The sequence below is a fragment of the Bidens hawaiensis genome, unplaced genomic scaffold, assembly GCF_021521415.1.
Source record: "Bidens hawaiensis isolate Kalapana, Puna unplaced genomic scaffold, B.hawaiensis_p1.1 tig00017853_1, whole genome shotgun sequence".
In the NCBI taxonomy this organism is placed as follows: Eukaryota; Viridiplantae; Streptophyta; class Magnoliopsida; order Asterales; family Asteraceae; genus Bidens; species Bidens hawaiensis.
Window position 1 is genome coordinate 464,777 of NW_027492690.1, and position 26,331 is coordinate 491,107.

At 32.0% G+C, this 26,331-nt stretch overlaps 3 protein-coding genes and 1 pseudogene across 4 annotated transcripts; 2 read left to right on the plus strand and 2 right to left on the minus strand.

The window, feature by feature from the left end:
* The first annotated feature begins 5,824 nt into the window (after positions 1–5,824).
* LOC143554737 (uncharacterized) lies at positions 5,825–7,443 on the plus strand. Its single transcript, XM_077044435.1, has 2 exons — positions 5,825–6,867; positions 7,080–7,443. Exons 1-2 carry the CDS (start codon positions 5,987–5,989, stop codon positions 7,315–7,317), a joined length of 1,119 nt encoding a protein of 372 aa, XP_076900550.1. The 5' UTR covers positions 5,825–5,986; the 3' UTR covers positions 7,318–7,443.
* Positions 7,444–11,117: 3,674 nt separating this feature from the next.
* LOC143554738 (uncharacterized) lies at positions 11,118–17,994 on the minus strand (annotated as a pseudogene). Its single transcript, XR_013139071.1, has 13 exons — positions 17,800–17,994; positions 16,768–17,192; positions 15,800–15,955; positions 15,592–15,705; positions 15,350–15,408; positions 14,706–14,772; positions 14,395–14,620; positions 14,214–14,297; positions 13,310–13,734; positions 12,229–12,309; positions 11,729–11,830; positions 11,517–11,641; positions 11,118–11,305 (listed from the first exon to the last, which is right to left on the minus strand). The product of XR_013139071.1 is annotated as an uncharacterized LOC143554738 (transcript).
* A 2,642-nt stretch (positions 17,995–20,636) lies between these two features.
* LOC143554779 (chalcone--flavanone isomerase-like) lies at positions 20,637–23,014 on the minus strand. Its single transcript, XM_077044466.1, has 4 exons — positions 22,863–23,014; positions 22,045–22,203; positions 21,649–21,872; positions 20,637–20,942 (listed from the first exon to the last, which is right to left on the minus strand). The coding sequence occupies exons 1-4, from the start codon at positions 22,966–22,968 to the stop codon at positions 20,739–20,741; spliced, it is 693 nt and encodes a 230-aa protein (XP_076900581.1). The 5' UTR covers positions 22,969–23,014; the 3' UTR covers positions 20,637–20,738.
* A 1,152-nt stretch (positions 23,015–24,166) lies between these two features.
* On the plus strand, positions 24,167–25,697 carry LOC143554762 (chalcone--flavanone isomerase 1-like). The gene is made up of 4 exons (XM_077044451.1): positions 24,167–24,297; positions 24,422–24,580; positions 24,876–25,099; positions 25,330–25,697. Exons 1-4 carry the CDS (start codon positions 24,192–24,194, stop codon positions 25,504–25,506), a joined length of 666 nt encoding a protein of 221 aa, XP_076900566.1. The 5' UTR covers positions 24,167–24,191; the 3' UTR covers positions 25,507–25,697.
* Positions 25,698–26,331: the final 634 nt, after the last annotated feature.

Here is a 26,331-nt window from a genome sequence, read left to right on the forward strand (position 1 = left end):
ACCATGTCATGATTTCTCATGAAATTTGGTTTTAATGGATAAATTTTATATGTCTCGTTTGTCTTTTGTTAAATTTTTATTTGCATGATAACAAAAGTTGTGAAAGTATATAGTATCATCTAGTTGTATTTTATAAATGTTTCAATCCAAATATTGATAACAAATCATATGAAAGTTTAAGGTAATAGTGACTTTATGTTGGCTATGCAAACCTTATAACTGTCATAATGTAGCTTAAGTATTGATACTAAATTCTGATTAATCTCCAGAATATTTAAGGTATCATAAAGCGTAATTTGAAGACAGCTTATCATGGTTCTAATAACCTTAACATTTAAATTTGTCACTAACCCTCATGTTAGTTATTTGTTGATTTTTGGGTAAACATATTGAACTAGACTCAACCAATCATGTGTTAATGGGAATATTAGGATTAGCCGACTTAAATATCATTAATATACAACTATCAATTTAGCCAGTTGTTCTTTTGAATTATGGATAGTCTTGTTGCTTATGTATAATCTAATGACATATATTTGCAATGAGACTTCTCCTTATAGAACTTAAAGCTAAAAGTAATATTTTTATTTTGTCCATGAACTTTAGTATTATCCTCTTTTAGGTTTTATTTAATGGAAGTGAGTTGAATAACATCTTACTTTCTAGTACCATACATTTCTTTTCTTGTACATATGTCGCTGATCAACACACTCATTTTCTTTTGGTACTTTTGAGTGTTATAGTTGATTCTTAAGGCATCAACTTGTACCATTGAAAATTTTAGTATATAATGTACTGGAAAATTGTACTTATTTTCATGTGTGAGCCCTTAATTTTATGGGTCATGAAACTGTATATTATGACGTATTCAGTAATGCCATTTAACTTTATAGTTAGAATTTAGAAGGAATGCACACATCTTAAGAGTTATTTTGGTTAGTTTCTATATATTATATTAGTTTTAGGGAAAACTAAATCTAGAATAACTCTATTTGATAGCATGAGTTTATTGATTATCATAAGAGACATTATGTTTGACTCATCTCATTTGTCATGCTCCAGATTTCTTCTTTATTACTATTAGTAGAAGGAGCAAAGTGATGGTCATGCCTTAAGGGATAATAAAAAACGATAGGATCTAAAAGTTAATTAAACTCTTTATGAAACAAAACATATTAGGTTTGAGATTATAGTGAATGATTTGAATGAGATATTAATTTATAGGAAGAAAATTATAGTGAGTAATGTAATAGGATATTAAAGTAAGACAGATTAAATTTTATGATCATTAGATTAATGAAGGATCATTAATGTGAGAATCATTATATTTTATTGAAGATGTGATATGTCTATTATTAACATCAAACTAATAGACTATATAATTAATAAAATTCTACTTAAATAAAAGATAAATCACCTTTGGGCAGAATTAAATTTTAGTTAAGTATATGTGCAAAACAATTGTAACACATCACCTTTGGGCAGAAGTGAGACAACCATTTTAATCATGCACGAGTTAGTTTTGCTTGATATAGATGTATCGCATCACCTTTGGGCAGAAGTGATACATTTAAATCATGTTTAAGCTAAACTAACACAGTGTGTATTTAGACTTGAATGATATGTTAGATGTATCACATCACCTTTGGGCAGAAGTGTACATCATCATTCATTCAAGTTAAGCTTTTTGTATGTTTTGTAAAAGTAATTAATATGAATTTTAAGTATTTACAAAACATTGGTACAGTTAATAGCAAACATAAATTTTTAGTGTACTGTTCACGAAAAAATTTAGTCTCGGGAATTTAGTTTTCTGGTTTGATGCGTTTTCAGGTTTTAGTGTTTTCGGAAACTCAATGTTCTCCGAAAACTGTTTTAGCTGTAAACACATACACCTATAAGTTTATGAACAGTTAATAATGTTTGATTTGAATTCTTAGGGATTGTTTGTTTATCCAAGATTTGATTATTGTCAAAGTAATTTCTTTATTATGTTTACAGAATTCGAAATATCTTGGTCTAAATCTTAATAAAAAATTTAGTAAAACATTATAACAATCCAAATATTGAACCAGATTATACCAGATTTTCGAAAAACTATTATGAACACGAAAATCATTAATTTATCAGATTTCAAAAAACTATAAGTTTATATCAGATACGATTTTTAAAACCGAAAAATTTTTAGGGTTTGTTTATTTTCGGGTTTTAATCAAAACAATAAATAAATAAAACGAATTAATGAAAACTGAAAATTGTTAGGGTTTATCAGGTCATGTCTTCTGGTTTAGATCCTGAGTTAATGGAAGACATGAAAAACTGATTAATCAACATCGCTCTTAATACTACATGTTGATCAGTTATTCATGTATGTAATAGAAAACATGAATATTATGATAAACCTACAACTAAAACATACCTGTCACAGCAGAGAGAGAAGCCACAGTTGATGAGAAAGATCCAGGCGACATGATAGTCAGCTTGGTCGAGTTCCCCTTTAGGATGTATATTAGTAATGGGGATAGGGTTCTTGAGAAACCGAATAATATATGGAGAGAGAGGGTCACGAATTATTATGTGAGGTTTAGGGTTATGTTGTGTAATGTTAATTAGCCTCTCCATATATTTATGTACACCAAAGGGGAAACCCTTGATTAGCAAGAAAGGATAATTTGGTCCATCAACAATTACCTAGCTAATATATTATAAAGTATAATTTAATATTTTGATCTAATGATTATATAAATGATAATGATGACCATATATAAATATATATATATATATCCATATATTTATTCTTACATATATATATATATAGGTGGTTTGGATCAAATACAAATGAAATTAACGTGCTAAACGTAAGAATCAAGTAGAGTAATTATATATACAAGTAGAGTAATTATCATAGAGTAATTATGAAATTACTCTATGATAATTACTCTAATTGTATATATAATTACTCTACTTGATTCTCACGTTTAGCACGTTAATTTCATTTGTACGTTAACCTTCCCCTATATATATATATACACATCAAATAAAATACTACAATTTGAGTAAGACTACCAAGTTGACATCGTCCAAATTTGTTGCTCGATCTTCTAACTGTACTGCTAATTGTATCATTTGTTTCAACTCATGCGAGTACCACAGGTAGCGTAGGTCTCAGCTTATTACATATTAAGAAATTGATATTTGATTAATATATATAATTTATATATTAAATATAGGATCACGAAGAATACTACAAATTCATTGTACAAAAGCATGTTGCAAAGATGTAGACTGTAATGCATTATGCGAGCAACGAGGAGGCGGGGCTGGTACTGGAATATGTGAACCTGATAAAGCTTGTGGTAGCGGAGAAGTATGTTGTTGTGTCCTGTGACAAAAAGTTCATGTCGTTAATTACATGGATGTTTTGGTTACGATTCTCAAGTATTTTCGTAAATCATTATGAACATTTTAACTAGGCTCTTAATTTTATATAAATTGAAATTAACATGCCATGAGTCAAATGAAAGTTTAATTTTACTCGTAAAATTGTTATTATTGTGATTAAATAAAATAAATGAATAAGAGTTTTGCTATGATTAGAAATATAACCTTATGGCTCATTTATAAAACACACAGTATTGAAACAGAAAGAGTCACCGTTAAAGATGGGAACTCTTATAAGCTTCTTTCACAATCTTCTTCCTTTTCTTTTCCACAAAAGTATAGAACATCATTATACACAATGATCCATCGGGTGCGAGAGCCATCTCTGGCACTACACATATTGTCGTGGTTGTAGCATGGGAGACAGACACGTTGGTCTAAAAAGAAACGCAAAATTTGTTTTAAGGGACTCGTGTCGAACATGAATACTCAATTAGCATCAATGTGTTTAGTTGTTCAAGTGTTGTAGTTAAAAGCAAAGCCAAAAACACTTTATATTGACAGTCTATTGTTGAATATCTTTACAGTCAAATAAGTATATTTTTTATATTTTTATTCATATGGTATGATACTATTAATTCGCATATGAGTAAGAGAGTATCTTAATTAAATTTTATTATTATTTTTAATAAAAAGTGAACCTAATTCCTACATTAACACGCGATTGAAGAGAATACAGATGAATTATATGTTGAGAATGTTATATTATGACGCTGCCACAAAGCTAGTTGACATAAGCAATATACAATATGCAGGTTTCATCGAACTTGTGCATTTATGCTTTGGGAATTGTTAAGTGTTGTGTTTAGGGGTGTTTAAAAAAATTCGAAATCAAATCCGTTTCCAAATATGAATTATTCGAAAATTCGGATGTCCGGGATTCATATTCGGATAGTGATTTGAAATTTTTATCCGAACTACCAAATTTTTTAAATTATTAAATATTAATTATATATTTATAATAATTTTGGAATTTTCGGATAATTTTTCGGATATCTATGATAATTTTCGGATATTTTGGATAATATTTCAGATGTTTCGGATAATTTTCGAATACTTCGGACAATTTTTTGGATATTTCGGATATTCAAAATATTTTTAAAAGTAGTTTTTAATTTTTTTTTAAAAAAATCGAGTATCCGTTTGGATATCCGAATCTAAAATGTTCGGATTCAAAATCCAAATATCCGACTTTGAACTCCCCTAGCTATGTTGTATGGATATATTACCGGTATGGCGTAGACAAGGTCACCTCTAATTAAAAAATTAGCCCTTACATATATTTATTTCAAATTCTTTAGGCTTAATTTAACAAAACAAACTAATTGCTAATATAGTAGGCCCTATTTCTAGATTTTTTGGCCCAATTAACAACAACAAACTAATTGTTAAATTATTGTAGATCGAGATATCCTATAATGTAGTAGAGATTGAATATACTGCTAATCATGTAATATGTTAATTTATTTAATTCAAAAAAAATACATCAATGTCATACTTAATTTAGAGGTAATAAAATGTTTGTTTTTATGGTGTAATTTTAAAAAAAATATATTAACATATGATGAAAATGTTATAATCGTTTACAAAATCGTAAGAGAAAAATAGTTTAAAACTCCTCCAAATGTTTAAAATTATTGTACAACATGTTTTGAAATTTAGTTACTTAAAATCTTAAAATTTTCGATTCTTCTTACATGAATTATAATATGGTATTATTAATTAGTTTAATATAATAATACAATATATTTTTATATATGCAATAATATATGATAACCAATAGAAACCGTAAATATGCAAATTAACTATATATATATTTTATTCTTGTATATTTTGAAAATTATGTTCTTTTTGTTTAAAAAAACAACAAAGTGGATATGTAATTTGATACTCCGTAAAATGATTAAGAGATTTCTAAAATTGTATGTTTTCATTTATTATATGAATTATTATGAAATTTGGTATTATATGTAAGGAATGAATTAATGTTTATAATAATTAAAAAGAGGGTCTTTATTAAAATGCATATTAATTACTAATTTTACTAGTTTGAATTAAAATTTTGAATAGTTGATGGAAATGCATGTTTATTGAATTATTGGAAAATAATTAACTTAATTAACTAAACTAAACTTCTAAGGAAATGAACAATTAATTTTAATCTTACTTAAGTGTGAACATAGAAGTTTTATACGTGTAGCATTAATATTTTGTTGATTAATTAAATGACTGAAAAGAAAAAAAGGTTATAACATAAATAGCTATATGTAGGCATTTATTATGTTTATATAATCAAATTCTTCAAATACATCAATAAAAAGTAATAAAATAATTATACAAAAATATATTTATAATTAATGTTTTGTAAAATATATTTTGCCTTGATTTCAAAAATTTTAACAATTGCGCCACTTTAAAGGTTATTTTCGTCTTTTAAACACAACACCTTAAAGGCTTAAACCCTTAACTTTCCTATACATTTTGGTATAACCATTTTAGTCACACAATACACACACACACACTCAAGTTCACATTTGTAACTCCAATGGCTGATATCTTTGTATCACCAGACCAACATGCCCTTTTTCCTATGACGGTTCCATCGCCGTTGGTCACGAGGGAAGATTACCGTCTATTTTACAAGAAAGACCGATGTTTATTCACTATTTTGCTTGTAATCCTCCACCGCGAGGTTGTCCAGTCGATACTCGTGATGGGGTTTTTGATATGGCTCGAAAGAGAAGGATACACCTCAAAGAATCTTGTGGAAACGATGATAAATTCCTTGACACCTGATTTAATCGATCGGGTTGCGGATGAGGTTGTGACATGCCTAAAGTTCTTGGAAACAAAAGCCAACAACTTGGGCTTTGAAGGAAGCAGCAGAGGCTTTGACATTTCATTGCTCCAATGCTTTCTTGATCGAAAAGGTCTTCGTTTGGAGGATCTTTATCGCGATAGGGTTTTTATTTTCGATGAGGTGTCACGCATGGCGAAAGAGGTTTCCAATAGGGCGTTTGATGACATATTGGAAACGTTTATTAGGTGTGGTGAGCCTTTGGTGGTTCATACACCACAAGAGGTTAAAGTTGGTGGTGGTGTTGGTGGTTTTAGGTATGTCGGTCCGGTTGCCCCCTTTCCTTCGTATGATATTAGCAAATTTGCGGGTTTTCATCATCAGCAGCAGCCACCAATGGTTACGGATGGAGAGCATCAAGATGCATATCATCAAGCTCTTATTAACCTGGAAGTTTATCTAAGAAAACAAAGGAAGTTGGTTTTGAATCGGTTGTCCGCTCGTAGTCATTCTCCATCAGTTGTACGAGATTCGAAAGAGGAGACACCACAGGAAAATCGGACTATCTTTCTAACGTTTTCGAAAGGATACCCGATTTCGGAACTTGAAGTTAGAGAATACTTCACTAGGTATGTAACCGTAATTTTTTTTGTTTTAGGATTTAGGACTGATATTTTTAGGTACTTTTGAAGTTTAAAAATATTAGTCCTAAATGTAACTTTTTAGGTCCTAAGCAACCTACCTTAAAAAAAGAATCTTTATAACTAAATATATTTAATGTTTATGTTGTTCTTTAATTGTATTTGTTTTGTTGTTTAACCTTTTTTGTTTATATTATCAGAATGTTTGGAGATTTTATTGAGGCGATATTTATGCAACCGGTTGAACCCGATAACCAACCGCTCTTTGCTCGGATTGTGGCTCGAAATCCATCCATGGTTAGTGCGGTGGTTGATAGAGACGGTACGGATGGAAAATCGAAATACTATATCAATGGGAAGCATGTTTGGGCTAGAAAATATGTAAAGAGAACACCATCTAAGGACACTAGTGAAGGCATTGAATCACAACAACCTTAGATCATGGTCAAATGACTTTGATATATCAGGTTATTCATATCTTAATTCATTAGAAGTTTACTTTGTTGTATAATTCATGTCTAATGGAGTGGATCTTATTCTATATGCCTTATTATCATTTTAAGTAGCTTTGGTTAATGTTGCTTAAGTTAACTACAACTAATACTTACTAGATAAATTATAAAAAGATTATGTTTAATATAGATATCATCTTAAACAATAAAGTTAAGGAAGTTGTTATGTATTTTTATGCGTTTTGCATATTTAAATCAGAAGTGGTATACTACTGAGCCTCAAATAAAGATGAAACAAGTACTTTCATTTTAACCAATATGATCCGAATTTTCTTTTCTTAATTATATATATTTTAATAATTTACAAAAGAATGAAATTCAATACAACTTAACTTTCAGTTAAAACAAAATCATGAAATTATATTTTATGCATAATTCATGTCATTAAGAAAAACTAAACTATATGTTACATGAAAAAAAAAAGTTTATATTAAATTTATTTATCCCAAACAAATGTTAAATGTACCTTTTTTTTATCACTTTAAGTTTCAAACACTTCAAATATACTATTTGAGACAGCCAAAAACTTAATCTCCTAACGTAAAAAACAAAAAAACACTCTTAAAAAAACATACAATACATATGAACTTTCTCATTTGCCTTTTTCTAACTGAATCCTATGTTTTCAATATTTGTTATATTTTTAAGTATTGATAGTTTGATACAATCCATTAATCACTTGAGATTTAACATATATTAATTAATTATAACACTTAATTACTAATATATCTTAGTTTTATATCATGTGGATCCGTCCACATTCAAATGACTCAAGATTTTGTCTGGACTAAAAAATGTAATTTATCATATTTTTTAGATAAAAAATAGGTCATCTCTCAAATCTTTTTTTTAAAAAGATAATTAGTGTAACTTCTCTTTGTAGTCGGTTGTTCTTGGCTCTAATGCCTTTCTAGTTTCATCATTTTTAATAAAAGTTGTCGTTTGAAAAAAAATATATCTATGTAATATTAATATATAACCTGATCTTTCCACTAAATAAATGTGAATGTATCATTTTACAATCACACTTGTAGAGAGTTTGTTTGACAAGTAACTGAAAAAGTGAGTGTAATACCATCATGTTAATGACAGTAAAAGTAATAACGCTTTACTTGGTTTTCCGTGAAAAAAAAAAAAAGAATATGAATGAATCGAATACATAATCAAACCATAGAGGTGAACAATAACCAAATCATTAACCGTAATAAAAATCGACGAAACCGAACTGAAATTAACCGATAACCGGTTATTAGTAATTTTCTGAACCCTCAAAAACAGAAAGTAGTTGAACTGAATAATTCATAATTTCATATATTTTTAGTTTTTATACTTCCGTTTCATGTTTTATATCACCATTTCATGTATTCATATCTCAATTTCGTGTATCTAAAAAATTTAGCCCATAATTTATTTTGATTATAACCAAACCAAAAAATCAATCAAATAAACCAAACCGATTAACCAAAAACAGATTAATTAATTTGATTGAGGTTAAAAGCCGAACTGAACCATGCAGACCCTAATTGACAGTACTTAAATTATTTTAGTTTTTTAACTAAAGGGATAAAAAGTGATTGATGCGTCACTATCACATAAAATGAAAAGTAATAATAAAAGAACAAGTGTCTGCATGTGATTGGTGAAACACAAGTGGGCCCATGCTCAAGTGCCCTCACGCCCCCAACAAGGTGACTTGTAAATTAACGAGACAAACTCAAACTCTTGTAAATTAATAAGTAAAGCTCAAGTTTAGGCAAGCTTGGACTTGGCTTGGCTCTCTTTTAATTTTGCTTCTATATAATTGTAAATTATTCTGAATTTTATACCTGTAAACTTAGTGATTTAAATCATCTAATGGAATTATCTTCATTTCCATGTTGACATTATAGTTATGCATTATCAATAAACTAGTTCCATTATTGTGTCACTGTGTGTCTTATACGAGGGTTGAATTTGTGAACTGTGTGAGAACCCAAATCGTGTATGCTATTTATAAGAGCCTAGCATAACTAAGGTTGTGTTTGCTTTTGTTTATAAGGTCTGAAAGGAGCCTATGTCTGCCTATGTCTGCGAGCGCGCAGACATAAGCTCTTGAAGACTGTTTGTTTTAAAAAAAAAAAGATCCGAAAACTACTTTTATGGTCTTAAAAAATAAGCTTTTTTCTTCATCTTCACACTTCTTGACACTTTTTAACATCATACCAAGTACCAACACCCAATGTCCAACACCACCACCACCCACCGTCCGCCGCCACCACCACCCACCACCACCTTCAGCCGCCGCCACCACCACCGTCCACCACCACCGTCGTCAACCACTCACCACCACCACCGTTAACCACCCACCACCACCACCGTCGGCCCCAACCACCGTCCACTACCACCACCACCACCCACCGTCCGTCGCCACCACCACCTGCCACCACCACCACCACCCACCGCCCGCCGCCACCACCATCCACCACCACCCCCCCGCTACAACCATCCACCACCACCATAGTCCACCACCCCGCTACAACCATCCACCACCACCATAGTCCACCACCCACCACCACCCATTGTCGGCCACCATCATCGTCCACCACCACCCATTGTCGGCCACCATCACCGTCCACCACCACACACCGCTCACCGCCTACCACAATCGTCTACCACCACCCACTTCCATAGTTCGTACACCGCTACCAATTATTTTAGCAGTATACAAACGTTAAATGACTTTTATTTACTGTAATATATATGATATGTAACTAATTTTCAGCTTATGCAGACGATTTTCAATTTATAAAACAAACAGTATTATATTTTCAGATTGTAGACTTTCAGACCACATCTTCAGTTGCAGACATTAAATCAGATGAAATCAGATTGCAGACAATTTTTGTCTTAAAAAACAAAACAGCACCTAAATTGTATCTTAGAACATAACAAACGAATATATGCTATTACGAGATCAACAGTAGAATCGATGTATGATTGTTGATGACGTTTCATATAGTTGCAGCAATGAACTTGTTCATTAAATTGGTGAGAACATAAGGAGATGGTTACATGGAGACATTGCTGAAATCCTAGTACTTTTTGTGGAATTAGTCGATTAAGTTCGGTGGATCGTAAGTGACTCCAGAAGAGTAGCCAGCCATATGTGTGATGAGTTTGATAAAATGGCATAAGATATGTGCGAGGTAGAGAAAAGGTTGGTAAAAATGACTCGACTTTAACGTTATGGAAGCACTATTGTACTATGGGAACACACTAAATGTAATTTCATAAGAGGTATCTGTCACATTGCATATTGATCAATATCTTGACACGGATTTCTAGCTCATTGTGTATCATGAAAAAAAGTATATATATTATATATAAATTAATACATTGGTGAATGTGAACGTGTAAAAATGAATGGCACAAATCTGAACTTGTGAACCAAATACACAAGTAAAGCAAGGTATGACCGTATGACTCTTAATGCACAAGGTACAAGTAAACATATAGCATAATTATGGTACCTTTCAGCCCAGGGATACCTCCTCCATTTGATGACCATTGGTGTCTTCAACCACCTTCTCCTATAGTTTTTGGTAGTTAGTTATAGTGAAATATAAGAGCAATCAAACATTCTTTTTTTCCTTTTCTACCCTTGATCTAATGATCTCTCATTACAAAGAAACTTCAATAGCTTCATTGCTTGCAAGGGTAAAAATGGAAATACTGTGAAGTCTATAACTACAACTGTATATGTGGGCATTAAATGGCTAGCTTAATTTATAACGTTTTACAAACGGGAACAAAACTATGCAAGCTGATGTAAAAACGAACCTTATTCTTGTCGAGCCACCCGAATCCAAACGGTCTAGATAACAAACTAACTTTTCTTGTGCGTGTCTTGTGATATCTCTTGATTTGTTGATGATCTACAGGATGGACAAAGAAGCTAATTTCTGAAGTCCTTAAACGATTAAAATAAATAGTAAAATCCAAATAAGGCAACATCAGTAATACAAATCGTGTCTTTTTTTGTTGAAAAGTTTACCAAAAATGAAATGTTGCGGGTTACACGAAGTCACGAATGGAGGATGTAAAATAACATAACATACAATAAAATTTGAATATAGAATAACATACCTTGGGGAAGGTAATGATTTATGTTGGCCAGATTGGTATTGCAATGTAGCCTCCAGCATTGATTCTGCCATAACAAGTCTCTCCTCCATTTCAGCAAGGGAAGTAGTTGCGGCTTCGTATTTTTCCTGCTTAATGTACAAAATTTGAATTTTACGTCCTATTGTTTCGTTTTGAGTGTTCCATTTAAATAATGATTGTATTTGGAAAATCACCTGAAGCACATTAACAGCATATCTTTGGGCTGCAGCATCTTGCTCGGCATATATGCGAGCATCTTCAGTCGCCTTTTGTTCTTGCTCTACTCTCATCAAAACCTTCAAAATAATAATGAAACTTTTACTACGTACCGAACCAAAAATCAACAATTCGGTTTTTTTTTTTTGGAGGGGGGGGGGGGGGCTTTGGGTTTTTGAAAACCGTTTGGTTTCTGTTTCTTCGGTTTTCACATTGCGTTCAGTTCAGTTTCAGTTTTTCCATTTGGGCATGAAATTTTTGGGCTGAAAAAAGAAATGGTCCAATTAATGAATTTAGGCCTGAAATTTTAGACCTCCACTTTTTGCTTACTTGACAATTAATTAATCATAAATTATAAATTACGGTACGGTTACGCCGATTATTTTGGTTTCAAATGCACACCCCTAAATGAATATACATTTATATATGCATATATGATATATATATATATATATATAAGTCATAAATTGAGATAAACCTGAAGCATGGCACTCTCCTGTTCCTGTTTGCAAGCAAGGGCCTGTTGTAGCTCAGCAACATCCCTCCCTAATTGTTCAACCTATTAAAAACATTTGCAATGCTTTTAATTGTAATATTACTAAATGTGTTAGAAAACGATCATAAAAACCACAAGCTTTTAGACACTTATAAAAATGGCATGACATGTCAGCATCTTATTATCTTATAAACCTTTTTTCATAAACTTATTCTTCACCATGCAATATACATAAACCAGTAAAAGATTTTTAATTATTCCATGATAACTAATAAAAACTAGTTTATTTCTAACTAGTTTCGACAATACCTCTTCACTTAATTGGCTTCGATTATCCTGCTCATTCTTCAACCACAAGATCTACAAGCAGAAATTTTAGGAGCCATCAGAAACACAGAGCCAAGATAGCTACAAGTTGTTCACGAGCCGAGCTGAGCCAGGACAAGCTCAGGCTCAAGCCCGAACTTATACGAACCAGCATGGCTCGGCTTGTTTATTTTAATGGCTGAAAAGCCGACTTCGAGCTTGGCTAGTAAAAAGCTCGAGCCGGCTCGTTATTATTAATTTTTTATTTTTTTTTTGCAAATATTGATATGTAAATAACAATAATAATTTTTTAAAATACACATAATACAAAATTTATAAACAAGAGAATTTATAATATTATATGTTTTATTTATTTATTTATTTTACTTTTTTTTAAGATCGAGAGGCATATTATATGCATTATTTCTGTTTTTACTTTCATATATTTATATGTTATAACTGTTATACAAATTAAAATTTGGGGTTTAATTTAAACAAGCCAATCAAGCGAGCCAAAAGCGAAGCCAGTCCTGGCTTGGGCTCGGCTCGTTTACAAATCGAGCCAATTCGTCTTGTTTAGACAGGAGCTTTTTTCAAGCAGAGTTTTTTTCAAGCAAGCCTCAAGCTTTTTAAACAGCCTAGCTACAATCTAGAGTAAAAAAAAAAATCTTAATATATTTTTCTGCATTTCTAAAATAACAAAAAACCTTGTAATAACTAATAACAGTCAAAAGAAGAATAATTATTTATATAAGATATTTTGGCCCGTTACCCAACCTGCCCGTTTTGCCATGCATTTGAGAAAATGTGAAACCTGTTCATGAAGATCTGGAACAGAATCAATCTCCACATCCCCAGATACACCCAAATAAACTTCATCTCCATTAGAAGATTCAGAATTCATCCTTGATAATTCACCCTTTGCCATTTTTACCCCTGTGGGGTCCACTTCATCTTCTTTTGAACCACACAACACACGAAGTCCTTTTAATCTTTCCTCTAGTTTAGCTTCTACAGCTGGTCTATGTTTATTTCTCAAAACTTGCAATCTAGACTCGTTTACGTTATGGTAACCCATGCAAGCGGTCAACACGAGTTGACTACTGTCAAATGTTGACCCAGCCAATGACTGCAACAATGTTATGGCGTCTCCAGCATCTTTTGTTGTGACTAATGTGGGTCCTACACAATACTGAACAAAAGTAAGTAGGCCTATAAATTAACCAAACGAACACAAACGCTGCAAGTTCATGTTCGTTCATTTAACTTGATTGATAGAACATGAACAATTGAATGAAGGGAGTTTTTTGTTTGTGATCGGTTGTTAAGAAAATGAGCATGTTCATAAACTGTAATGGGTGAATTTTTATGTTCATAGAATATGATGAAATGTTAATGAACCTAATAAATTTAAATGAATATATACACGGGCGAAATTAAACAAACGTTAACTAACGAACAAAAATGAACGAACGAGACACCTCTTCATGTTTGTTCATTTAATAAATGAACAAAAAATGTTGTTCGTGTTCATTTGTTTATTAAACAACAAACTTCCCGCCAAACAGTTCACTGAACATTCGATTCTTTTGCAAATCTAGCCATAAATTGTGTGTTCACACATTTTAAAAAGATTTTAAAAAAGACAGACAGTAAGATACCGTACAACTCCATCAAAGCAAGGGCTGTTCAAAACAGCATAACACGGTTTCCTTGAAATAGAAGCACATCCCACACTCTAAGAACTGGAATCATCATATTAGCGAAAGAACTTAAGTTTCATTATTTATATTTAACAAATAATAATAAATAAAATCTGGTTAATGAAAAATAGAAACTGACCACTTTCCCAAGGAAGCATATTCATAAATATTGAAAGAAACCACGGTGTAGAGACCCAGGCTACTTGCACTCCAAGGTAATCTAGATGATTAACTGCATCGGGTGATTAGATGACATCAGCAAAAGAAAACAATCACACAAGTGTGGAAATGCGTAATAAAATAAAAAAACTAACCAATTTGGGAAACCACTCACGCACCAACTCCTCAAACACAAGTTGATCAACCTTACAATATACGACTGATAGATATTAATATTAACACAGCTTCATTTCATGTGATTCAAAGGCAAAATACACACATAATAACTACCTGAGACTCTATCATTTCCTCTGAATAATATCCTTCAAAATAATCATCAAGAATTCCCAACAAAGCCCTAATATCAAATTAAAATATGAACACTTCAACATAAGCGTTATGAGTTACTCAAGTTGCAAGAAAAAGCAAAACGTAAACATCTATTATTCGGGATGTGGGTGTGCACGTGTCGATTTTGGGCACAAACCGAACCAAAAACCAAATTTTCAGTTTTTTTCTAGTTTTTGTAAGCCATTCGGTTTCAGTTTTTTGGTTTTTTATAGGGGTTCAGTTCGATTCATTCGGTTTTCCCATTTGGGCTTGAAACTTTTGGACCTGAAAAAAATTTGGCCCCAAATATAGCAGTGGGCCTAATTTTTTTTTTTGTTGATTAGTAACTAACTGATTAGTATACATTGTTGGGTTACACTTAAACAATCATAAATTAATTAAAAATGAAAATCCAAAAATTCTATTTGTTTGATTTTTTTTTTGTTTTAATTATATCTAAAACTGAACTAAAAGTTCGACTTTTTAAGAAAATAAAACCAAATCGTTGGTTTTTGTTTGAACTAGATTATTTAAAGGAAAAAAAAACAAACCCTTAAAGAGTTAAAGAATGAGCAGATAAAAATCTGATAAAATCTCAAACCTACCAGAAGGCATTTTCTTCAGGCATGAGTAGCAATAACAATCCAGCAAAGAAATTCATGGCCTATATATATCCAGAAATTGATCAAATACATGAATATGTATGATTAGAAGTTATATTTTTTTCTTGAAACCTAGAGAAAACTTATAAAGCAGCTACAAAGTCAGTGATGAGCATGAACCAAATACTGCATGAGAAAAAGAGTGACATCAGCTGACATCACTATGAGAGTGCAAATTTATGTACCCGACAGTAGCCAACTGAAGGATTATGTCTAGCATATGCAGTGAGTAAACGTCTCAAAGCATTTCTACCATCACCATCTAAAACAGGATGACCTGGAAACGTTCGGGGCAAGTCCTGAATAATAAACACATTATATAATTATAAGTTTATAACTATGTGTATATTGTAATCCGCCTTAAAACAAGCATGTGTTAGTTTATATGATCACCTTCTCAATCTTCCCTTTCCATTTCTCGGATAAGCATACAGGTGCCGTAGTTGATGTATTATTATTATTACTATCACTCGTTGTGTCGGGATCCAAAAGATTTTGATAATAATTTTGAATGTGGCGTGCCTTTACACCCACAAAAGCTTGCCAGAGCTGCAATAAATGGTGAATGCTAAAAAATCAGTATTTAAAACTTAAAAGTAAAGGCAGCATACTCCCCATCCATTCATCTATGAATGGATCAATTCCATTCATGTTTTATCTCTGTAACTAGGCCTGTAAACGAACCGAACGTTCAATGAACCATTCGTGAATGGTTCGGCGGAAAGTTTGTTTATTTATAAAAGAACACAAACAATTTTTTTGTTCATTTAGTTAAACAAATGAACATGATCAATGTCTCGTTTGTTCATTTATGTTCGTGAAGGTTCGTTCATTTATATTCACTTAATTTTGTTTGTTTACGCACATTTATGTTTGATTGTTAACACATTCATTAAAAAAAAAATTGGCCCGTTACAATTTTATTTAGTTTCATCAGATTAAATTATGACCAGTTACAGTTTAGTCTAATTTTACTAATTTTTAGGTCTGACATATTAATGTTCATGTTTACTTTTAATTACTGTTCGTTTACAAGCCTATCTGTAACTTTAAAGGAAACCGGTCGTAAGTCCGCCAAAGTGAAGTTTAATGCCAAAGCCCTCCTAAATCATTTCATTCAAAAAACTTAGGCTAGAACAAAAATAATTACATTCTTGTGATCATACTTAACACACTTAACTAGTTATAAAAAATTATATTACCTTTTAACATAAAGTGTGTTGACCAGTTAACCAAGTCCACCTGTTTATACCCAAAAAAAAAACATGGTTTGACCGGTCAACCACACAACCCTCCCATTTTACCGCCAATATTTAAAAACGAAACTGATATAGGAATCAAAGTTCATACATGCAGCCTACCTCTCCTCTAAGAGCCATTGGAACTCCCCCCCTGAACAAGACATTCCGACTCTTCTATCAAAGGAATTGATGATTCCATAACCGCAACAGGAGTAACTAAACCATCACTTGAAGGAACATTTTGAGACAGGTCCAGACCTCTCCAAATCATAAAACTCATCTTCTGAATCTTCTTCATTACATGCCTTTTCAGGTCTAGCATCTTGAAACGAAGAATTTTCAGTTTTGGCAAAATCAATCTTCTTCCTAACACGTGCATTCATCAAATCCTCAATTACACGAAGGGATGGTCTAATATTTGACCATATTTGTGTTTCATCTCCTTTTGTGGCATTATTTTCCTCAGTAGTATCGGGAAATTGAGCAGATTCTGATTGCCGTTGCAGAAAATCCTTCCATCTATCTGATCGTTCCTCCTCTTCCTCCTGAATCCATGAAAAATGTAAAGATTTTTTATCCTTTTATATATAACACAAACCGAACTACATCTGGATAATGGGTAAGCGAGCAACAAGCTGCGCCGCTATCCCCTTTTGAATCGCAAAGCCTATTCTACTAAATATAAATCCTTGGTTCCAATGAAAAACTTGTTATCAATGAAAAACTTGTTTAAGGTACGGATGGCTGTTTTCTTCATGTTTTCAAGTTATGAGTTCTTATATGATTTACAAGTTTATGTATTTTATTCGTTCATGACTTTTTACTAGTTTTCAAGTTCACGTGTTTCAAGTTACATTTTAAGTTACAAGTTCATGATTACAAGTTACATGCTCAAGTTTATAACTTTATGTCAAGTTTTATGTTTTATTAGTTTTAGGTCATCTGCCCACTGAGCGTTATGCTCAGACGTGATTTTATTTTGTTGTTTTAGTGCACATTAGATTACAAGGTCTATCTGGGAATGCACAAAGGATTTATCAAGAGTTGGAAAGAGTATATGTAATAATTTAAGTAGATATTCATGTTAAATTATGTAAAGTTTGTTCAAGTGCCAACAGGCAAGTGGAAAATGATAGATGGATAGAGTAATACCTTGTATATAGTTGAATATTCACGGTATCACTGTGCATGTTGAGGTCTCACTAGAAAACCATAAGCATCTCTGTCCAAACAAGACCAAAAGCAGTTCGTTTTTATCATAGAATCAGGTTTAGAGTTAACAAACAAGCCATTGAACAGTTAATAAACCAAATTTAAGCTAATAAAAAGCACTATACATCATCAGTACCTGTACCATATTTTTCATGTGATGGAATTTATGCAGAAAAATATAAGCTCAATACATTTTATAAAAAAAAAAATCATATTTCAAGTGTATAATCAGTGGTCACCACAGAAATGAAGATAGCAGTTACAGAGTAAGATTAAAACATCTCGTAACTAGCAATTGCTGTATAGTCGGCTTTCAATAGACTAAGATCCAGTTAAATTATTCACTAATCTAACAATATCATTAATAATAATAATAATAATAATCGTTCCAATTATCTAACAGTCACATCACATTCAAGTTCAAAATTCTCGCCATAACTAACTGGCACGATCGAATCGTGTTATCACAAATGATCGGATGGATTGCAGCAAGTGAGGAGATAGATCTTACGGTTAACAGACAGAATAAGAATAAGCGAGTGAAATGGTAATGCCCTAATTAAACGGATGATACGAAAGTGAGTGGAATAAATTATAATACCTCTTATTATTATTATTATTATGTTCGATTGAAGGCTTCTTCACAATTGGTGATTTGGGCGCCATTATGGATCTAGTTCAACACCTGGTGTGAGTGAGTGATTCACAAGTAGTTCAACTGCCTTCCGATTTCTACTACCAAATCCAAGTAAGATAGAGAGAGTAGAGTGGTGGTAGAACCATTTTCCGGAAGTCACGGGGAGAAGCCCGCACGTCACATACGCGCTTGCTTGTCAGGCGTGATTCATTTATTATCTAACTTTTTCATTGCTGGCCTCCATTTTAAATTTCCACAGTGGGTGCGCGTGCGTGCGTGCGTGCGTGCGAAAAAAAAACCAAAATTTTGGTTTTATGAAATTTTTAAAGCCATTCAGTTTTCGGTTTTGGATGCGGTTTTTCGGTTTTGTTAGTCGAGCCAAAAACCTTTTGGGCAACAAACCCAAGATATAGAAATCGGGCATGATTGATTAATAGAATATTGAATATTTGGACTTCAAATATTAAAAGCTAATAAAAGATATAATTAAAATTCAAAATCAAAACATAGTTTATTAGTTATTAACCATATCTAGAAACCAAATGTTAAAACTAAACAAATAGTCATTGGTATATGTTGCTTTAGTGGCTACGGACTTACGGTTAAGATATTATGGTTATTTCAATTTTTGGTTATTTCGGTATGTTCGGTTTTTCGGTTCTACAAAACCGAACCAAAACCAATATTTCGGTTTTTGCTAAAGTTCAAAACCGAACCGTCGGTTTCTAATACGGTTTGGTGTTTTCGGTTTCGATGCGTTTTTTTTGGTTTTGTGCAACCCCTAGTTCGGGTTAATACGAGTTCAGAGTAAACTGGGATCAGATCAAAACGTGCCGAAATAATTCTGCCCCAAAATTTTATCTACGAGTTTTGGGTGTAATGGTTGTAAATGAGGATTCATTGGTGTGAGTAATACCAAGATGAGTAACCTCTTAGAAAGTCTTGACAACTGTTTAGATTTTAGGGCAAAGCATATAATATTGGTGTTTACACACTCCTGAATGGATTACCAATGATGGGGTTCAACCCCGCAGCCCACGTAGGAATACTAGTATGGAGTCAATGTTACTTCTTTTCATTTCAAGATGAGAATGCTCAATACGAGAGAACTAAAACAAGTGCTGATGTTGATAACATTGCTCTAAGGTCTATTAGAACTATTTTGTTCCAAAAACGTTACTGACTTTGTTATTGAGCTTGAACTAAAGTCTGGCCTAGAAATAGTCAATTACCCAAAGCTATCAGCTGGAAACTTGTGTTTTGGTTCTACATTGAGCATAGGAGTTTTAAGTTTGGAGACGTTGTTAGATCAAAATTGCAACAACATGTTGTTTCTTGATCTTTGGTTGAAGTTGAGTATAAAAGTATATCAACTTGGATGTAACTGTAAGAAAAATTGAAAGAATAAATTTTAAATAAGTAACACTAATTAATAATATATTTTTAGCCCAAGCAACAAGCATGTAACTCAATATGTATTTAGCCAAATGAATACACATTCACCCCCTATCAATTTTTTAGCCCAATAAACCCAAAAAATAATTAACGGGTTGGATCTGGTGAATCGAACCGTCACGACACCAGGATTGCTAGATGAACTACGAACGAGCACAAATCTCCGATCAGAATCAAACCATTCAGACAATCGATCAAATCAGCATTCATCAAACATTCAAATGATTTCCAAACACAAGTCAACATCCAATAGCTATCGAGGACGATTTATATGAGAGTGTAAATATGTATGATTAATCAACAACTTTGCTTATAAAATACTAGGAGATTCTCACTAATCGTTTAACTTTGTTTTGTTGTTTATTGTTTTAACTTTTTATTTGTTTTTTCGTTGATACACTAACTTTATTTTTCTTATTATTGTCACAATTATTATCAATATATGAAAATAAAATTTATATATAAGGACCCATTTTTTAATACTCGCTAAAGCACATCTACAACACATTGTTGCATATTGTGGCGCATTAGGGTTTGCATGTTTAGAGCATGTTCTGTTAGTTTGTATTTCGTATTATAAATCACCGAGTTTCCAGTTTATAGATTGTAAGATGTAAAAAGGTTTGTTGAAATATTAAGATCGAGATTTGAGAACAGTATTGAGTAACCTTACAAATTTTCTACCGGAATATAAACACATACATTATTTATTACGTAATGAAATGAAATGGTTCGATGGGTTTTTATTTGACTACAGAAAAAGCAGACCGCACTAGTAAATAATTTTCTACAAACCATTTTTGGCTACATTTCCCTCTTCATTTGCTTTCTGGTTTATGAGATCTGAGAGCCTTGATGCTAAACTTTGTTTGGCAGATGGGGAAACACCATGTTTCCCGATCATCGACTCGATTATCGCTTCTCCTAGTTTGTCATTCTCTAAAACCACATTCCCAGCTTCTGGGATGCTACCATCTTTTGAGAAACTTATCTGAATTTAAACAAACATGAAGAAAATAAATGTCTTAATTTTGCAACAAATATGTAAATTTCAGTTTCAAATGAAAAATATTTAAAAGAACAAGTCAAGTCGTTAAGAGTCGCCCGTAAAGTCTATTATTATTATAGACTTATTGTATTCTTTTAGGAAAATTGTCAAGAAACATAAGGTCCCAAATTTGACAATTTCAGGAATAAGAATCTCTGTCTCGTGAAAGTTCAACATTGGACTATTCAGGAGTTAACTTTAGCTTTTAACTTTAAGAAACTAGGAGCAAATTCTGACTTTGTGACAAATCAAAGACCAAACCAATTAAATTTCTTGCCATTCACTTCTTAATTTTAAAAATAAATTTTCTATTCTTATTTTCTGATAGGCTAAAATTTTACTCCCGTTGGTGAGAGAACTATTGCGATGCGATATTTGGTTACTTTTCGTTCCAATATAAAAATTGTCTGTTATATTGTTATGTGATGCTTGGTTACTTCTCGTGTACATATTGTTTTTGTTTTCATAACAAACCCATTCTCTACTAAAAAGAAACCTAAAACTTGATCTATACTTATAGACACGTTATCCACCCCACCCGCTAACCATCTTTAATATCCTTGGTTATCTAATAATAAATAATATATGGCGGGATTTCTAATATACATTTATACTACATAAGCATATATAGGATTGAATTTGAACTAACCGTTAGTGATCCACTAGGTGAAATTGTAAACAGAATAGATGAGCCTGGTGGGAAGTTTTGGTCCTTGAAAATCTCCAAAAACTTGTCAATAGTTTTAGCATCTGCATCTGTATAAATCCCGAGCGATTTCCAAATCGCTACGCAATTTTCCGATACCTTTTCAGCATACTGCTGACCGCTTAATGGCAATATCATTGTCACCTGAGCAAATTTTTCAAAGGGACCTACAAATAAATAATGATCATTGTTATCGAATTTGTTATACTTTTGATTTATCGACTTTATTTTAACTCATTTTTCAATTCGGTTTATTCAGTTCGGGCTGAATATAAAGCACAAAGCAAATAATACATAAACACGGACAAAATTCATAAGCAAGTAACTAATTAACTGTACCAGTAACGATATCCCTGAAGAACTCGACGGAATCCGTTAACTCCTCAGCCGTTTTGCCTTTCCACTTAGCGGCAAGTGAGGAAACAGCATTGTCCTCCAAGTAAACACCAATTCCAGTAAACTTAACGAAATTGCCTTGGATCTCCAAACCTCTCACACCTAACACATGATAGCAACATTATTCACACGATTCAATCAACTATACGTATCAACATTAATAACAACTAAGCTGCTATATATATTTGATGAGTCCAAATTAACATGATTTCCTATCAATCGATGATCCGAATTGCAAATTTTTATATGTGAAGAAACATTGCAGTGCGGTTTTGGGCAAAAACCGAACTGAAAACCAAAGTTTCAGTTTTTTTTTTCAAAACTGTTCGGTTTCGGTTTTTTTCGGTTTTGGGTTTTATGGTTCAATTCAGTTTCGGATTCGGTTTTTTCTAATCCAGCTAGTACTTTTCTAGGCAAAAGAAATTTGACCCATGATATTTTTTAAAACAATCAATAACTAATAGAATATTGTACATTTTGGCTAGATTATTAAGAGCTAATAAAAATACTTACATTTAAAATGATTTAAAAAAATTCAAATCATCAAAACATAACCGCCTAACATTAATTAAAACAAATATCCAAGTGTATAAAACATAAACGGATTTAACAAAAATTAGTTTTTTCGGTTCAATTCGGTTCTTTCAGTTTGAATGTGAAACACTATACGACACAATTCGATCTGCATTAAAGGCACATGCACATCAAATTATGAACGTAACTGAAGACCAAAACGACTAATTTAAATGCAGAAATAATACCTGCACCACCAAGGAAGAAAGTGGTGGTTGCACCAGGAGGCTTGACGGACGGCGGAAAGACGATGGATTCCACCTGGACACCCGTGTCAGACGGCAGCTTAGCCATGGCAGTAGAGTTGAGTTTGATTTTTGAGAATTATGACTTGCTAGATGCTACTATTAAATTAAATAATGGAAACGGTGGTAGATAGATCGTGTGGAATATAATCTTATGGGGTAGACGAAATTGACGGTCGAGATCAAAATTTTGTGATATTATTTTATCTGAATTTAATAATAAAGATAATTAATAATTTTTTTAATGGAGTTATTGTTTTTGGGTGACTTTGAAATGAATTAACATTAGACTATACCCATAGACGGCTATCTGGTATCTACTTATCTACGGACGGCAACTTGATACATCCAAAATTTTAATAATTTTAGTTAGAAAAAGACATAAGTTATGTGTTATGTGGCTTAAAGCATTCACATCTTATATTTTCTCTTTCTATTTATCATACACATAAACACTGTTTTATTATTTTTCTCTTTTTTCATGATCACAACTTACATAGAAATCATATCTTTAACTTAGAGAATATGATGTGAGGGTAAGGAGCATTCATAGTATGTTACTCATCTTCATCCCCTAAGTTTAACTAGAATCACTATTTTCTAAATTTCTCATCCATTTTTTAAAACTTTCCATGTCTCATTCCTCATATTAACCCTTATTTCAATTAATTGATATTTATTTATTCATTTTTTATTATTCTTTCTAATTTATCCACTTACAAACAATTACATAAAAATATTTATAAAGGATGGCCAGTGACCCTCAAATATGGGGGGAATATTGAGGGATCCGAATAACTTTAAGAGCTTCCCTTAAAAGTTTGTGAGATTGAGAAGAGGGGGGGGGGGGGGGTTGTTTCGAATAACTTTAAGAAGGGATCCGATCGATATTCATGCAGTTACGCATCCGACGCATGGCGTAGATTACACTCCAAGCTCGGTAGCGTGTCCGACACTAGTTAACATTTAAAAATACTTTAGTAAAAATAAGGGTAAAATAGTAATTCAGTAAATTAATATTAATGAAATGGATAGATAGGTAATATATATGCTTTAAGATGGGAAAATATGTAGATGCCAAGTTGTTGTTATTTTTATTATTATTATTATTATTATTAATTTGACAAACACAAGTTTTAGTATTTGTCCAAATCCCTGGAAATTGGATTAGAATTTATTCCACGATACCCATTTCATAGCTATATATACCACTTCAATTTCATTTATAATCAAGTCATATATTTCATTCAAACACACCTATTAGCTCTAACCATGGCTATTCTTCAGTCCTCCGCCGGTGTCCAGGTTGAGTCCATCGTCTTCCCACCGTCCGTCAAACCTCTTGGTGCAACCAACACGTTCTTCCTCGGAGGCGCAGGTATTTTTGCATCAAATAAGTGAATATATCATGCATCAACCATGTTGTTTTGGTGTCTTCATGCATGTTAATGGTTAAATGTTATAAATATAATATTTCTATCATGCTATATATTATGCAAAAGGTGTGAGGGGAATTGATATCGAAGGCACCTTTGTCAAGTTTACCGGGCACGGTGTGTACTTGGAGGATAAAGCTATTTCTTCACTTGCCATTAAGTGGAAAGGCAAAAGCGTTGAAGAGTTGATGGATTCCGATGAGTTCTATAGGGATATTGTTATAGGTAAATCGATTTATACTTAAATTAAACATTTCTTTGACATCGTGTTATATTTAAAACATACTTTAGTTTTGATACTCAATTTTTAACAAATTTACTCAATTTTGTTTAGAACGACGACTTTTTTTTAACAAAGTTTAGAAAAAAAAATTATACGAAAACCATATCTGGATTTCTTTTAGTAGTAAGTATTACCAACGAAAAGACAAAATCATGGTAGTCTATGAGAATGCAAAATTCTTCGAAGAATAATCTATTATTTATAATATTATTATGTGATGATCTTATGTCTATGCAGGTCCCTTTGAAAAATTTGCTCGGGTGACAATGATACTACCATTAACAGGTAAGCAATTCTCTGAAAAGGTGTCAGAAAATTGTGTAGCGATTTGGAAGTCATTCGGGATTTACACAGAAGCAGATGCCAAAACCATTGACGAGTTTCTAGAGATTTTCAAGGACCAAAACTTCCCACCCGGCTCCTCTTTTCTCTTTAAAATTTTACTTGATAAATCACTAATGGTTAGTTCAATCCTACATTGATATAATATTCAATTATAAAGCTTTGTTAATTAGCTATATATGATGCATTATTAGTCAATTCTACATAACAATACAATATAATTATTATAATTATAAAAAATAGAACCTACTCAAATCATATCTCAAATCATATCTTGCAATTATACATGTCAAAGATAATTACAATATACCTTAACTAGCTAATACATGTATGATCTGTTTAAATGCAGATAAGTTTCTCAAAAGATGGTGGTATCCCGGAAGCTGCGGAAGCTGTGATAGAGAATGAGAAATTAGGAGAAGCAATACTTGAGTCGATGATAGGCAAGCATGGTGTTTCCCCCGCAACCAAACAAAGTTTAGCATCAAGGCTCTTCGATCTCATGAACCCAAAACCAAATAATTAATAACTGATATTGATTTGTAGAAGCCTGGAGGCTAATATATGGAGTTTGAAATAAATGTATTACATAATATATTAATACTAAATATCAAATAAAAGCTACACAAAGTTCCAATTGCAATGACACATATTGCTGCTAAAAGTCAAAACACAAATTACAATCAAAATCATTTCATGAAAAATGATTTGATCCAAGGTTTATATATAAACCACTAGTTTTTATCTCCCGTATTATAGGGGTTATTTTATATTGTTTGTTATAATATTTATTTATTTTTTGAATTCATATTTTTTTATTGTATGAAAGTTAAAAATATACTTATGGTTTAATGTTAAATTATTTCACAAATAAACGAGATTTTAAAACCCGGTTTATACGGTTTTGATGAGACACAAGACCCGTTTATTTTTTTTTTATTTTTTTACTATCAAATTGGTTTTTTAATTTAAATAATATATATATATTTTTTAAAATAAATAAGATATTAATTTTTATTATATCCTATTTTATAGGATTTTTACATCAATAATTTGGTGAGAATAATTTTTAATTTAATGAGATGTTATAACTCATTTAAGGAATATCTGGGTTTGGTAAGACCCATACTCATGAATTCGGGTCAAATGCATGAGAAACCTCCATTTAAAAACCAAACAAATCTGGTGACTCCAAAAAAAGGGGGGAGCGACCACATCGCGACACGTAGGATTTTTATGTCTTTGTTTATATATATTATAGATTCTAATCCAACAAACTTAAATAAAGTGACACAATATTAAAATTCAAGGTTACAGTTTAACTATGTGTCTTCAATGAAGCCTACATCAA